The sequence below is a fragment of the Panthera onca genome, chromosome C1 (assembly GCF_046562875.1).
Source record: "Panthera onca isolate mPanOnc1 chromosome C1, mPanOnc1 haplotype 2, whole genome shotgun sequence".
Taxonomy (NCBI): Eukaryota; Metazoa; Chordata; class Mammalia; order Carnivora; family Felidae; genus Panthera; species Panthera onca.
In genome coordinates, this window is record NC_138346.1 from 165,320,479 (window position 1) to 165,336,667 (window position 16,189).

The 16,189-nt window shown below is 42.1% G+C and overlaps 1 protein-coding gene across 4 annotated transcripts in view; it reads left to right on the top strand.

Moving 5' to 3' along the window:
• Positions 1-16,189, top strand: part of WLS (Wnt ligand secretion mediator) — a 100,540-nt gene that overhangs the window by 73,547 nt on the left and 10,804 nt on the right. For 3 of the 4 annotated variants that reach the window (XR_009608182.3, XM_060626529.3, XM_078451801.2), the window contains exons 5-12: positions 571-707; positions 3,613-3,781; positions 3,998-4,075; positions 5,103-5,200; positions 5,558-5,621; positions 7,577-7,720; positions 8,906-8,989; positions 15,543-15,696. Coding sequence is in view for 3 of the 4 variants with exons in the window: in XM_060626529.3 (XP_060482512.1) it covers positions 571-707; positions 3,613-3,781; positions 3,998-4,075; positions 5,103-5,200; positions 5,558-5,621; positions 7,577-7,720; positions 8,906-8,989; positions 15,543-15,696 (928 nt within the window). In the remaining variant the exon portion in view is untranslated. The remainder of the gene's footprint in view (positions 1-570; positions 708-3,612; positions 3,782-3,997; positions 4,076-5,102; positions 5,201-5,557; positions 5,622-7,576; positions 7,721-8,905; positions 8,990-15,542; positions 15,697-16,189) is intronic. The other variant, XM_060626530.3, reaches the window with a different exon arrangement.

Consider the following 16,189-nt stretch of genomic DNA (forward strand, 5'->3'; position numbering starts at 1 on the left):
AATTGCCCGTAATATCTAGAGAAATAATCACTGTTGAGGTTTTGATATATATATCCCTACAGACTTTTTCTATACAGATAGAAAGATACATGCATATAGTTTTTCCAAACAAAAAAAAATCATACTCAACTGACTTCTTTGTTCCTTGCTTTTTTTTTGTTTAATAGTATATTGTGAATATAATATAAATATACTTTGCAATACTGTGTAGCATTCCACTGTATAGATTTACCTTAACACATTTTACTTTCCCAACATTTTGGGAGCTATCTTAAAATAGCTCCAATTTTTCAATAAAAAAGTCTCACAGAAAAATCTTTAATCATGCTCTTAGTGATTCCCTTTGTATAGAGTGGGTCCATTTTTTTTGCCTTTTATTTAGATTTCTTACAGTGCCTGAGGAGGGGGCAGGGGAAGGGTGAAGAGGGTACATGCTATGAATATTAAAGCTCTTGATCTTGAAAGTTCAGCAGAAAAGATCTCTTTTCACTTCTCCCCAAAATGCGTTTTCTGGTAGGAAATAACACTAAGATATAGTCACCTTCAAAATTATGATTGGTCTTTGTCTAGGGAATCCATCAAAATGGAGGCTTCACCAAGGTGTGGTTTGCAATGAAGACCTTCCTTACGCCCAGCATCTTCATCATTATGGTGTGGTATTGGAGGAGGATCACTATGATGTCCCGACCCCCAGTGCTTCTAGAAAAGTAAGAACTGATTTCAGAGCACTCTTAAAGAACACTGGCATTCTAGATCTTCCTGCCATGGTCCTGGTTTTGCTGGGGTTTAGTTCAAGTGGTCATTGTGGTACTTAGGCAGGTGATTAGACCAGGAGTCATCCTGGACTCTTTTTACTCCTTCAGCTTTCACATGCAACTTATTATTAAATCCTAAGGATTAAACCTCTCTCACATTTCTGTTTCTCTATTCTGTCTTTGCTCTTCATTCCTGTGGTCTGAGTCAGATACTTCTCTCTGTCACTGTGGACAAACTGCCTTGCTCCTAAGCCCAACCCTCTCACCTCCATAAAGATGATATGCTCGTAGATATATCCCCTTTCTGTCCCACATTACTGACTTTTCCTTTCTGCTGGATTATTCCCATTAACATACAAACACACTATACCATTTCACATTCTTAGACAAAACTCTTGATTTTCCTATTTCCCCCTGAAGCCACCACACCGTCTCTCTACTCCTCTTCATATCAAAACTCCTCAAAAATTTTGTCCGTATATCTCCTCCACCTGTTCTTTCTTGGGCCCATTCCACCCCTCAATAAAACTGCTCTTGACAGGATCTCCAGTGAGCTTCACATTCTAAATCCAATGGTCACTTCTCAGTTCTCACTTGACTCATCACCAGTATTCGATGTAATTGGTCATTTCCTTTTTCTTCACAGAGCCTTCTTCACCCTTCTCATGGTTATTCTCCTCCTTTGCTGATCATCACTGTCTCCAGTGCTGTTTCCAACCATCTTTTCAACCTCTTAAACTTGGGAGCCAGTGCTCAGTCTTTGGACCTCTTCTCTTTATTAGCTATGCCTGTTCCCAGAGTGATGTCGTCTATTCTTGTGGTCTTAAAAATCACCTACACTCTGATGACTCTTAATTTATATCCTCAACCTCAGCCTCTCTCAGCCCTCAACCCAAATATTCCAGCTGTTTATTTAACATCTTCACTTGCACAAAAATGTAACACATGCAAAGAACAACATTTTATTTCCTCTGCATCAAACTTGCCCCTCTCCTAGGCATCCCCACTGAAGGAAATGGCAGCTCCATCCTTTCAGCTGCTCAGATTAGAGAAGTAGGAGTCATCCTTTACTTCTTTTTTTCACACCCCTCGTCCAACCCAGCTGGAAATCTCACCGTATCCATTGCTACCACCATAGTCTAACTCACTTTCACTTCTCATTTCTCACCTGGATGACTAGAAATAGCCTCTCAATTGCTCTTCTTGCTTCCACTCTTGTCCTTCCTATAGTCTATTCTCATAGCAGCCAGTGTTCACTTTCAAGTATAAATCAGATCTTGTCACTCCTCTGCTCAAAGCTCTCTGTTGGCTTTTCATTTCAAATCCTCTGATTTCATCTCCAATCCTCTCTACCATTCACCATCCCCCTTGATGATGCTTAGACATGCCTGGTATGCTCCCACCCCATGGCCTTTGCACTGCTGTTCTCTTCGTCTGAAATGCTCTTTCCTAGATATCTCTGTAGCCCAATTCCTCATTTTCTTCAGGCCCTGTCATAATGTCTCTTATCTTAGAGACTTTTTCCTCTCCACCTTATGTAAAGTAGTATTCCTTCTTTCTTCATTTTCTTACCTTGATTTATTTTTCTTCATTATATTCTATATTTATTTGTTATCTTTCCTCCCAGACCCATCCTCTCACCCCTGCTGAATGCAAGCATCGTTAGAGCAGGATCTTTGCCTACATTGTTTACTACTATATCCTCAGCATCTAGAATAGTGACTGGCACATAGTAGGAACTCAATAAATACAAATGTGTTGAATGAATGAATGATATCATTCCACTGTTTAACCTTCTTATTGGATCCTCAGTCCTTTTAAGACAAATTTCAAGTTCTCTGATGGGGTAGGCAAGTTTCTTCATGAACTCAGCTTTTTTTGTTTTGTTTTGTTTCGTTTTTTCCTTATTTAGTGTCATGTCCTGTCGTTTCCTGGTATGTGCTACATGCAGATCCCCAAATGCTTCAGGCTGTTCCAGGCTTCTGTGCCTCCATCCAGGCTTTTCCCTTTGCTTGAAATGTCCTTCCACCTCCCCAGTCTTGACTCCCAGCTCTTCTCAGTTTCTGTCTCTGTCAAAGTTAGAAGTCCATGTGGCAGCCTGTGCACACTTCTGTCATATCACTTGTCACACTTTATTTGGCTCAGCCACTACATATATCTCCTTGAGTAGAAGAGGGCTACTCTCTTAGGTATCTCTAGCCCTAACAAAATGCTTGGTATGTCATCCGTGCTTAATTAACCCTTGTATTTCATAGGTATGAATGGAAGTATGAATAAATCAGTGACAAAATGCATGAACTTGATAGAGCAGTGGCAATTAATAGTACAATAGGGAAAAAACAAAATAAAAACTGAACACACAGCTAAAACAAGTATTTCATGTTGTTTGGAGTGATTTATTATTGAAACAATCATGCTCGTTCATAGTTGCTGAGGATATCATAATAATGATGATAATGAGTGTTCTTAATGATCAGGTTAATGATTACCTGAATAGGTAAGCGGGGATAATTATGTTCAAAGAGGTCTGCTTAAGAAGGCAAAGGCGGGGGAAAACATTGTAGGAAGCTCTTAATCTGATTTGGTACCAAAATAAAGTTCAGGGCATTAAGGAGGTTGGGTTCAATTACATAGAAAATGTTAATGTAACACTCCTTCGTTCTGCAGTGGTGCTAACGAAATAAGACATTTTGCATCTCTGTAGAAATGAGAGCTAAGAAACTGATCATATGGCTTCAGTCCTAATATGAAACATCTCATTTCCCAAAACTGGGGGTTTTTTTGTTTTTTTTTGTTTTTTTGAAAATCTGCCTCCCAGATGAATAAAGTGGTTTTCCTGATATTCTCTCATGATCAGAGTTATCTTTGCCCTTGGGATTTCCATGACTTTTATCAACATCCCGGTGGAGTGGTTTTCCATTGGATTTGACTGGACCTGGATGCTGCTGTTTGGTGACATCCGACAGGGCATCTTCTACGCGATGCTTCTCTCCTTCTGGATCATCTTCTGTGGCGAGCACATGATGGTAAGAGCCTCCTGACGAAGGAAGGGACTAGAAGGAAGTGTCTGGAGTCAGACCAGTGGTTCAGATTCCTACTCTACCACTTACGAACTAGCCAGGTGGCCTTAGGCAAGTGATTTAATCACTCAGAATTTCAGGTTTCTTGTCTGTAAGATGGAGTTTAAAGGCCTAAAGCACAGAGTTTTGTGAGATTTAAATGAGATGATGTATTTTTTACAGAAAGTAAACACACAAATGTCAACAATTACCACCATTTCCTCTGCTTTGACTTCAGCTCTTCTTGTCCCCAGGACCAAGGTAACCCCCAGTGAATGTGGGCCTGGCTCTTTCCCACTGGCAACTTGATCAGGTGGCCTAGTAACCCCTATTACCTCCCTGGTCTCAGTTTGCACAGACATCAAATCATATTTCAGGCAGGACTGAAGGTACCATGGATAAAAATAAGAATGGTGCAGTCATCACGTTGTGGCTAAGGTGATGTGCCAGCTGGAGCTTGGTCCTCCTGTCAGGCACAATCAGCTTCGTAGTAGCGGACTGTTTTTAAATCCCATAATGGTTTGATCATTGCTTCTGAAGACTTGCAGCCCTTGTAGGAGAGCAGTGAGAAGAGAGAGAGGTGTTAGCTTACGGCTGGGGTAGCCATAAGGGCCCCTCCAGCAGTGATGCACTGAGAATGAGCCCTCACAGCAGGGACAGGATACAGGAGACTCGGGTAGAGCAGCGCAGCCTGCCATGGTGGAGTGCCCAGAGTGAGTTGTGTGCAGTGTCCCCACCTGGGCTCCAGCCTGACTGCTACAATTTGTCTTCTGCCTTTCCCTGTTTTCTCACTTTATATTCCTTCATTCTCTGTCTCTTGGTATCTCTCTGTATCTCTCAAGAGGAACCACTCTTGATTTTAATGAAGACAGGGAGAATATATGTCTATTATCCTAACCATGAGAGATATTGATATATCTCTTGACATATTTTAATGCCTTAGAGTCTTTATTTTGTCCTCTGAGCACCACGCACCTGATCAAACACAAGTGTTTAGTCACATAGGAGTTCAACTCTGAATGAGTCCTTTTACAGACCATAGATCTTCCACTGCTGAGGGTACAAGACCTTTCTTTGGGTTCCCATAGCATCCTGTTCCTATTGCTGTGAGGGCCCCTATGGGTGGGCTGATAACAATGAGCTCCTTTGGAACAAAGATTTTGGTCTTATTCTCCTCTGCCTAGAGCCTAGCATGATGCTTGATATACAACAGGTGTTTGAATGACTGACTTAACTATAGATGTGCTTTGCTTTCTCCTGTCTCATTTCTCAATTTGGTTTTCCTCAGGATCAGCATGAGCGGAATCACATAGCAGGGTATTGGAAGCAAGTTGGACCAATTGCTGTTGGCTCTTTCTGCCTCTTCATATTTGATATGTGTGAGAGGTGAGCAGGTGCCTGTGGGGTCCTGGGCTAACATGTGCATCCCTATGTCCACTCCAGCTCCTTTAGAGGTATTCAAAGAGGGGAAGGGTGGCCGGGAGCCTATGGGGTGAAAGCACTGGACATGGTCACATCCTCAGATAAAGATTGGGATTAAATCAAAGACAAAGCCCTTTATAGGTGGAAGATGTTTGTGCTGGCCCTATCCTTCAGACTCTGTTTCTCTTTAAGTCTGCCAGCCTTTCTTAGTCTAAATACAGCTCCCACCCCTCTGGCTGTGAGAAACTAAGAATGTGTAAAAAGAAAGTTCCCCTTTGCCTCTGTATTAATTGTGTCTTTCCATATCGTTTTTCTTTGTAGAGGGGTACAACTCACGAATCCCTTCTACAGTATCTGGACTACAGATGTTGGAACAGAGCTGGCTGTATCCTTCCTTGCTGGGTTCAGGGTTTCATTTCTTGTCATAGCCACCTGGTCCCTCAAGATGATTTTCTAAGTCCTGCTAATGTTCTCCATGTGTGCTCAGCCAGAGCTTTGATCCTCAGACCAATGATAACGGTGCAATTAAGGCAAATAAGAAGAAGAATGAATGCTTGCTTTTAAGCCCTGTGAGAGGAGGCAAAATGAAGAAGTTGCAGTGCGTCCTCACACCAGATGGATCAGAGTTGCTAGTCTTACCACAGCCTGTCTAAATGATCTATATGCTTGTTTACCGCAGACTCCGGCATGGCCAGCTTTTCCCTGCAGCCACAGAGGCTCATATCTGGGCCCCTGTGGGAGAGCCCGTTTCCAAAGTCATCTGTGTGCGCCACTTCTCACAGTGACCTTGGTGTGCCAGCGTACGTGCTGCTGCCATTCCTTTCTGAGACCGCATGGAGATAAGGCTAAGGTGATTAGTTCCAGGGGAGTTGCCGACGCTTCTGGTTGGTTGGTGTAAACTCTGTCTGAGTCATCTTCATGAAGCAGAAGCGACAGTCTTAGCTTATCCCCTTTAGGATGCTGGATTTAAATATTTTATCTTCCTGAATAATATGTCAAGAGCTTTGGGAGAAAAAGACTCTCCTCTGGAGTGGGGAGAAAGGCTGGAGTTGTATTATTTCCTGATGGATAATATCTTGTCACGTGCTGGTAAATAATGCTTTGTTCGGCCATGATGTTTATCTGGGCTTCTTAGTGTCACAAGAACTTTGTGAGCAAACTGATTCAGTAGTATCATTACCTTAAAGATGAGAAAGTTGATCTCACCATGACTCCCATCCTTCCTCTCCAAAATGTGAGCTGCACAACACGGGAAATACTCATAATGTTAAGTCTACTTCAACCTTTTCATTGTACAGATATGATGGAGGTCCAGGGAGGCAAATAAAATGTCAGGTTTCCTCATTCCAGGGTACTGTTAGCTTTATGGAAGAAGGAGAAACTTCATGAAATGTATTACTTAATGAAATATACATGCTGAGTTCATACTTGTTAAAATTTTTTAAAATATGCAACTTGGGGTAGAGTTGGAGCAGAAAGGACTTGCATTCAGGTCACCTGCCTCCCAAGCCAGCTCAGTGTACCCCAAGCCTTGGTGGTTCTCAAGTTGAGCTTTAAAGATAGGTCTCAGGGTTGCCCTGATCAGTTTCAACGTATATACTGCCCCCACCCTCATCTCCCAGTTTGGCCATCTGTCCTTCTGCCTCCTGTCCCATTTGACAAGATTTTTCTTGTGGTAACAGAAGATTGCAAACAGAATTTCCTCCCTGGTTTTACTTCAAGGACTTAGGTCCCATGCCCAGCATCCCTTCTAGCTGCTGTGGCTGCTTCCATCCCCCACTCCATCACTTCCTGATTCCAGGGTGTCTCAGTCTTCTTATAAAAATCCAAGGACTAACTAGCCCAGTGGTTCTTAAACTTGATCCCTGCTCTTGGTTTCCCTGCTCTTGAAAAATCTGATTTCATACATCTTCAGTGAAACCTGGGCTGCATTTTAACACTTCAGGTGATTTTAATGCAGCATTCTACCTGATCAGTAATTTGCAACTGATATCCAGTATTTTAGTGCTTTTCAAATTTATTGTACATACATATCTCCTGGGGATCTTAAGAGGCAGATTCTGATTTAGTAGGTCTAAGGTGGGCCCTGGAATCTGCATTTCTAACAAGCAAGACTCCATTCCTCTTCTTCCTTGCCTCAGAGAGCAATTTGGTTCATTCCATTCTGTTGTACTTCTGTGTCAGAAAATCTCTATCACTGGCATTAGAATACCAGTTTTAATGTTTTATCCTCCTGAAAATTGCCCAACTATTTGGAGACAGAGGGTGTTGTTGCCAACAGAGCTGAGACATGCTTGTGTCCCCAGCTAGCCTGCCATTTCCTTTACTGGAAACCATCAGATGGCCTTCATCATTGTGGCTGGCATCTGCCTCTGCCTCTACTTCCTGTTTCTGTGCTTCATGGTGTTTCAGGTGTTTCGGAACATCAGTGGGAAGCAGTCCAGCCTGCCAGCCATGAGCAAAGTCCGGCGGCTGCACTATGAGGTGAGCAAATCTCTTGGCTCATGCAGGATCTGGTTACTCAGTGTCTCCTGCTTGATATGTAAACACATACCACACACCTATACCTGGAGATTAGAAGCCTTTATTTCAAATACACATCGAGAGGTTCTCGTGTAATATAGGAGCTCTGGGCAAAATAAGAGGCTAAATCCGACCCTAAAAACACCTAGCTGGCCTGTGTGGATCTTGGAGTTTTCTGTGGTATATATGTCTTTCTGTCCTCAGTAGGGGTGAACTTGTTCAGCAGGTTCTTCAGCTTTGGGGTGGAATGTGGGTGATACTAGATGGGAGATTTGACTAGGGCAGAATCAGCCTTGAGACTGGGCTTCAGCCCAGGTGATCTGATTTTTAGACTCCCAAGAGGCTACATTTCCCCTAAAATATCCAGCAGGTGATCAGATAGAATTCGGTAATTTCTGTTTATATGTTATGCATCTCATTCAAGGGAAAACACTCAACATCCTCTAATCTCTAATACAAGCAACACATTCTTAATTTTTCAAGGATCCCTTGGACTCATGCCTAAGTGGCTGTCCTTGGAGAGACATGGGCCTAATTCCTCCGTGAAAAGAAACAGAAACTGCAGAACCCCAGGGTTTTTATATGTAGTGGATCTGCAACTAAGCACCCCTGAATAAGAGGTGTCTCTCCCTGAAACACAGGTTCCCTTAAATCCTGCTCTCAGGAAACCCTGGGCACTTGCTGAAGCTTTGCCTGTCTCTAGAGCTGGAGTGACACATGAGAAAATTCAACCAAATCCACTTCATGTTGATTAATATGCACATTTCTTTTTGTTCACTGGAGCAGAATTTTATTACAACCGCAGAAAACTTGGATTTGGTGACTTTGAACCCTTGCAGAGAAGCATAACCAGCTTAGCAGGGAAATTAGCAGCCTCACCACGTGCTGTGAATATAATTTCCCAGGCTCTGGTATCACTGTTTCATGAGAGATAAGAACATAAGAAATATTTGGCCCAATAAATTTTTCAGCCACATTCACCTCTGCAGGAGAAATGTTACTGTGTGAAATTATTTTACTAGTCACTCTTAGGGATTTGGTTTTATAGATTTCTTTAAAATTAGTTTTTTATAGATTTATATATTGAGAAAAGGATTGGTACCAGCTGGGAGAGTGTTAAGCTACTCTTTTTCTCCTTCCTAACAGGGGCTGATTTTCAGGTTCAAGTTCCTCATGCTGATAACCTTGGCCTGTGCTGCTATGACTGTCATTTTCTTCATCGTTAGTCAGGTAAGTGGATCCTGAACAGTCAGGGTGAGAATGTGCTGGAGAGGTGCCTCTACTCTGCATAGAAAATTCTAGAGAGCTGCTGAGGAAGGAGCAGGGAGGCTATAATGCTGGGCAGCTCTTCAAACCATGTTTTTTAAGGGACATTCCACCTGGCCGGAGGTGGACGGAATTTTCCCTTTCAGTACAGCCTCACGGAAAGAAGAAGTTGCTGAAGAAATTAAAAGCCTGCAGCCAGATGGAAGGGCACTTATTTCATTTAGTTGAGAATACACTTTTCAAGCCCTATAGCAGAACAGCAATAAGCAAGTATCAGTTTAATTTGATCCTTATCTGGCATTAACATAGATCCTTTTACAGTCCATCAGCCATTCTTTGCAGTAATTATATTGCCACTTAAACATGAAATATAATTCACAAGTCCCCTTGATAGAATCTTACCTTTCTGCTGGTTATTTCCAAAACTCAAACTTTTGCTCTCTTGATGACCTCAATAATGGTAATAATGTTTAAATATTGGTAACTGGTTTTGGAAAGTGGAAAGTACTGTTTAAATCTGACATGCTACCTTTCTGTCATTCATTGGAGCTTCGCAAAAATCCTGTGGGGAAGTAGGGTAAGTTTTGCTATCCCAGTTGCTAAGACATGAAATCGAATAGCCTTAGAGACATTTCCCATTTGTGCTCTTTTCCAGCCGGGTAGGATTGTGGATGGGTTATTTCACAGTTCTAAGGTTGAATTTTCTTATATGTAGAACGGATGTTCTGCAAAAGGTGGCTGTAAGGACCACGGGCAGCAATGCTTGCAAAGTAATTTGCAGAGTGCCTGGCACATCGTGGGCAGGAATAGCTGTGCTCTTGTGAATAAAAAAAAAAAGGGTAAATATTGTGCCAAAGGACATTCAGTAAGTTAGGGACCAGAACCCAGTCCTTTTGACTTTTTCTTTTCTTTTTTGCCAGCTGTTCTGTCCTCTCTGTATTTTGCCCAAACTGAGAATGTAAGTAGTGCAGATAGAGCCTTAGGATGCAGATTTGTCTTGTTCTGCTAGCTTATTTCCTCAGAGGGGCCCCTGTGCTTTTTTGTGCCATAGACCAACCCCCTTGGGCAACCTGGTGGAGGCTGAGGGCTTCTTCTTGGAATGTTTTTAAATGAGTAAAATAAAAACTTCGGACTTCAAAGGGAATCAGATATATAGGTATTTGCAATTATATATGTTACAGATATTACAGATCTATATCTATAATTGTGATTGATACGAAATTATGATTTCTATTGGTGGCAGAATTATCAGTGGTGCTAATATTAACAGGAACTTGTTTTCTACATTCATAAATGAAAGAAATGGTAACTTTCAGTTAGAAACGGGTGAAAATAAAGATATAATTGTTCTCATTCTGGTTCATGGACCTCTTGAACTTTATGGAAGGACACCCAAGGGCACCTCTGACCCAAGTTAGGAGCCCCTCGAGCCATGTGGGCTCTGCCCACTGGGCAGTGTTAGTGTTGCTGTTGAAGGCTGACGTGAATGTGGAAAAAAAAAATAAAACAAATATGCATATCTGTCTTCGTAAGTTCAGCTTACCACATCTGCTGTGACCTACACCAGTGCTGTGTTTGTATCAGACTGTTTGTTTATGAAGCCTTGGAAATTTCACTCGCCACTCCAAATGCAGTAAAAATATTTCAAATTCTGAATGAGTTTTTTATTCAACCAGCAGAGACTCAAACAAGGGTGTCTGAGGCCTGACTTATCCTTTGGCCAGTTCCCTCGTGTGACCAAAGTGTCCAGCCCTCCAGTGCCGCGGTAACGCGCTGTGGTACTTAATATGGCCAGTTGGGGGAGTCCGAGAGAGCAGGGTGTGCTTGGAGGAAAAGAGCCTCAAGTTAAGCTGGACTCAAGAATAAAAGGCAATCCCAAGATATGTTCCCAGGGAGGCAGAAAGAAAGGGCACTTTTGGTCCTAACAACATGTGTCTGCCACCTTAGAAAGCTGAAGCCACACCACCACAGTCCCCATGCTACTTACCCTCCTGCCTCTGCAGAGGGTCCTTTCCACCTGAAGTCAAGAAGGCACAACTGGCCGATCTTTGAGGTACCTATGTGTTTCCCGAATTTAGCCTTGTATATGTTAGATAGCGCACCTTTTTAAAGCAAGGTAGGCCAATTCTTCTAAGGAGCAGAGTTTGTGGCTTTTCTTTGGAGAAAAAGATTAATATTCCATTGCCCCAGTATTTTCTAACATAGCTCCAGCCTGTGGCTGGCTTTTTATATCTGCCGCGACAGTCAGCCCGGAGTGGATTTCTACTCCAAGGGGGTAGCAGCGAGTTCTTTTGGATTCCATTAGCTCCTCACATTCCTCCTGCTGGGTTATTTTTTTAAGGTTTATTTATAGATATCTAAGACGTTTTCAGGCATAACTCTCAATGTCCCAGGTACTGTACTAATATAGTCATCAGAGGATTTATTTTTTAATGTCATTTTGGAATGTCTCAGCAATGAGCTCACCTGAAAGAAAACCTATTGGGTAACTTTTTGAAATAGATCCCAGCCTTAGGTAAAAGGAATGTATTAAAACTCCCATTATACTCTCGGGCTTGCTGAGAGAGCTTGCATTTAAGCCCCATGAAATATAATGCGAGGGGATCTCGCCAGGATATTGAAGCTCTGAGGCCAGGAATGAAGGGCTAACAGGAAGCTGTGGAATGCAGTGACCTTGAGGCTTTGTAGCTGGGTCCTGAGGGGCAGTCTTTTAATGCCTGCCATTTTAATGGCCTCAGTCATAGCAACCGAGAGATGGTACATCACAGTCTGGTATTTTAGCCCCTTCCCTCTGGAAAAGAAAGAGGCGTTCCGTTTAGAGGTAGCGGACAGTAGGGAACAGAAGTGCAATGCAGGGAAGAAGGTCACCAACCTTCACTAAGGGGACCCCCAGGTGCCTGACATTCAGGTCAAGCCACATGCAGCAAACTCCCAGAGAGCCTGTCCCCGGCTCTTTTGTGTGTGTGTGTGATCACTTCATTCTGTCACTTACGGAGGAAATGTTTCCAGTAAGAGAGCCTGTGTCTGGGATTTGGAAATCTTGTTGTTAAGTGGAATGTTGGTTGTCAAGACTACTGGGTGTAAAGGGATTTGACCTTCACTTGGCTCCAGGGGTATAATTGGGTGGTTTCACACAAAAGTAAATTGTTCAAATGTTAAATCAGGAAAAACAGGGACTTTTAGAAATAAGACTTATGCAGGGGGAAGATGATTTTCTTTTCTTTTCTTTTTTTTTTCACTGGGGGCTATCTGATTTTTTTCTCCAGAAGTTAAAAGAGGGTGAGTGTCACCTCTCTGCCTTGGCGTTAATAAGATTTTGGATTTACAGGGCCTGCCTGCTCTGTTGAGGCTGCTTACTGTGGTTCACGTTGGTGGGAATGTGCTCAGAGCTCAGGAGGTCTCAGGCAGGAATAATTGAGGGAGGAGAAGGGCAGGCACACACAGTCGAGTGACACTGTGTATACAGCTCACTTATGCAAATTCAACTCTTTGCCCTCAGCAGGAAATAATACATTTAGAGATGACAAATTATGGGTATGGGTAATTCTGCAACTCCATGCTAAACAAGGTGCATGTGTCTCACAGCAGACATGAGACAGGGGCACGAATCTGCTGTGGCTCCTCAGGCCACCTGAGCGCCTGTGTACCCCTCGTGGTATGAGCATTCTCATTTCAGTGGTTCGACTGTAAAGTTGTAGTTTGCATATATATCCAGTTTATTGTACCATACATTACTATGTCTAGGATATATAGTGCGTATATATTACTATACGGATTTGAATATATGAACCTGTGTATAATAATGTGCATTATGGTTAATTAAGTGAGTTTTCAAAGGAAGTTTGGTCTTCTGCAATAGTGGCTTCATATGCCAACTTAACACACTCACCCCTGTTTACAATAATATTCCTACTGTTAAGAATACCTTCTTTTGGAGTCAGAGCCATGACTTTCTGGCTGAGCAATCTTGGGCGAGATAACGTACCTCCCTATGGCATGGTTTACCATGTGTTGAGTGGAAATATTACCTGCCTACCTCATAAAGCTGTTATTAAGACTGATCTCTTCCATGTAAAATTCTTACTGTAGTGCCTGACATATTAGCTTTGAATAAATGTCAACTATCATTATCTTTGTTATTATTTTAAAATGTCTTAGCTTTGCTAATATCTGTGTTAGAGAGCAATATTTAAGTGAAATAACACTTACCATTGACGTCTTACTTTTAAGTAAAAGTATCATTATTTACTATGGAATGCAATATTTTCTCTTTACTTTGCAATCTGATATTTTCTTAGAGTGACTGTTTCTATCCTCCCTTTCCATTTCCACGGATTTGCACTTGCATTCCTGCACATGCCAGTACTTTTGTCCATATTCATTCAACAACCGTCTGTCTGTCGAGTACCATTGTGTACCAGGAATACAGGTGACTGTTTTCTTGAGATCAGTCATGCCAGTCCTGACAAGAATCCATTTCAGCAAAATTCAGTACTGAGTATTCCCAGCGTATGTCATTGGAAGTAGGGTCTCTTGAAGGCCCTTCCCTTATTGAGGGACCCGCCGCCTTAACAGAGTAGAAGAAAATCAGAACTGTCTTACTCCATTTTACCGATAGTTCCCATCCCAGCCTCCCCTCCTCCATCACACAGAACGGTTCTCTTTGTTATGACAGCAGGTACATATATTTCCAGGAACTATCTTAAGACTTCCTCTCCTCTTCCATTATATTCACTAAAAATCATCTTAAGTATGCCCTAAGTACTGTAATTTTTATAAAGTTAGGATATTCTTCTTTAAAGTAAGAAGAGTGACATTTGGAGACATTGCTAAAAAGTCAGCCCTAAGTAGCTTGAATGCTCGTACGTTGTTCTAAAATCAATAATGGTTATGAAATTCTTCTTGGCCAAAAAATATTCCTGAGCACATCATATCAAGTGAATTATTTTTGAAAATAAATAAGAGTTTGCAATGGTGGTTTATGCATCACAAAAATGAAAAATTATGTGTCATCAAGGCCAAACTCAAACTGGTAAGTCTACAGTTAACTTAATTAACTGACACTCCAGGTATTTCAAAAGGAAACACCTGTACTTACAGCTTTATTATGCCTGGGGCCCCTGGGGTTGCGGGCTATAAAGACGGTGTCAAATGAATACAGATACCATCTGTATCAGATACAAATGAATAGATTACCATCTTACACTTTAGCTCCAAGAAGGGTCTCCTAGAGATGGTTTACATAATGCAGTCTCATTAAGTTATCACAGGAACATTTGTCCAGTATTCTTTTACTCCCATTTAAGATTTCCTGTAGCAAGCAGAAGTGGTCAGAGTCGTTTCATTGATCTCAGAGCTGGCACAAATGTCTAGTCACTCGGGTCGACAGTTCTGTTGACAGTTCTCAGTGTAATCCATATGTCATCAGACAGCCCTCAAAACAATTATCAAGTCATTAACATAGACAAAACCAGCCTCAAAACATTCTTGTAGAATTATAAAGCATATGAAAGCTTAATAATTACCTTCATGAGTGACTTACATAGAGTGACAATGTAAGACCTAAGATTTATTGTGTTTACTGTGTGTCAGGACATTTCTAGGAATATGTTTACTTAATTCTCCTCAGTAACCCTGCAAGTTTTTATATTGCCCTTAAGGTCATTGAAGTTCAGAGTCTTCATCTTAACTTCACTTACATTAAGCAGAGAATGCGTGGTGAAGTCTGCGTTGAACCCCATCTCTGACCCCAAGCCTGTGTCTCTCTGCTTCCCCACTCTGCCCCACTAAGGAAAGCAACTCACTCTCACTCACTTGCTTCTTTAATCAGCTTGTCTTCATTGAGCCACTGTGATGTGTCAGGCACCGAGGGTATGGCAGTAAACAAATCAGAAATGGTTTCTGCCTACAGGGCGTTACATCTAGCTGGGAAGACAGACAGAAGAGGAGTTATAGTTATGGATAAGTGTGAGACTCAAACACAATTTCTTTTTTTTTTTTTTTAATTTTTTTTTTTAACGTTTATTTACTTTTGAGACAGAGAGAGACAGAGCATGAACAGGGGAGGAACAGAGAGAGAGGGAGGCACAGAATCTGAAACAGGCTCCAGGCTCTGAGCTGTCAGCACAGAGCCTGACACGGGGCTCGAACTCACGGACCGTGAGATCATGACCTGAGCCAAAGTCAGACACTTATCCGACCAAGCCACCCAGGCACCCCCAAACACAATTTCTTTAAATTAAGGATAACTATGTACTGCTGTTCAAGGAAGAGATACTCTCTGGGTGATTCTGATATACAGCCAATGTGAGAACTACTGACTTTGTACCTGACACACAGTAAGCCCTCAGTGAACCTAAATCCATACTGGTACGATTTAGGTTTTAAAAGGAGTCTTACACGGCCCTTTAGTTTTCCTGGAGGTTAGAAGGCATTTGGTTTTTGTGTTGGTTGGCTCCTGTCTTGGTGTTATGTTTCTTCTTGGTTCTAATTGCATGTCACTGTCCTTTTTCCATAGGTGACTGAAGGCCACTGGAAGTGGGGCGGCGTCACAGTCCAAGTGAACAGTGCCTTTTTCACAGGCATCTATGGAATGTGGAACCTGTATGTCTTTGCTCTGATGTTCCTATATGCACCATCCCATAAGAACTACGGGGAAGACCAGTCCAATGGTGAGTTTCAGTTTCTTTAGAACAGCTGTATTCAGGATATAGGCTTCAGCCTCTACAAGGCTCACATAGCAAAGGCTCTGGGTTCCCCAGGCAAACTTTCCCTCCAAATGTCAGTGAGTGCCCCCAGGGACTGGAGAGCCATAAGATAAAAAGCCAGGACAAGGCAGGTATTTCTTTAAGTCGTCTTCTTTTTTTGTTTTTAATGTTTTATTTATTTTTGAGAGAGCACAAGCAGGGGAGGGACAGAGAGAGAGGGACCAAGGCTCTGAAGCAGGCTCTGCACTGACAGCAGAGAGCCCTATATGATGGGCTTGAACTCATGAACCACAAGATCATGACCTGAGCTGAAGTAGGATGCTCAACTGAGCCACCCAGGTGCCCATCTTCTACTTTCTTAATCTTTAAATATTAGGGATACTGCATTCTAGCCTGAAACATGTGCCAGTTTTAGTATAAAACTTAAATTTGCTTTCCTTAATTTTTTTGAGCAAAA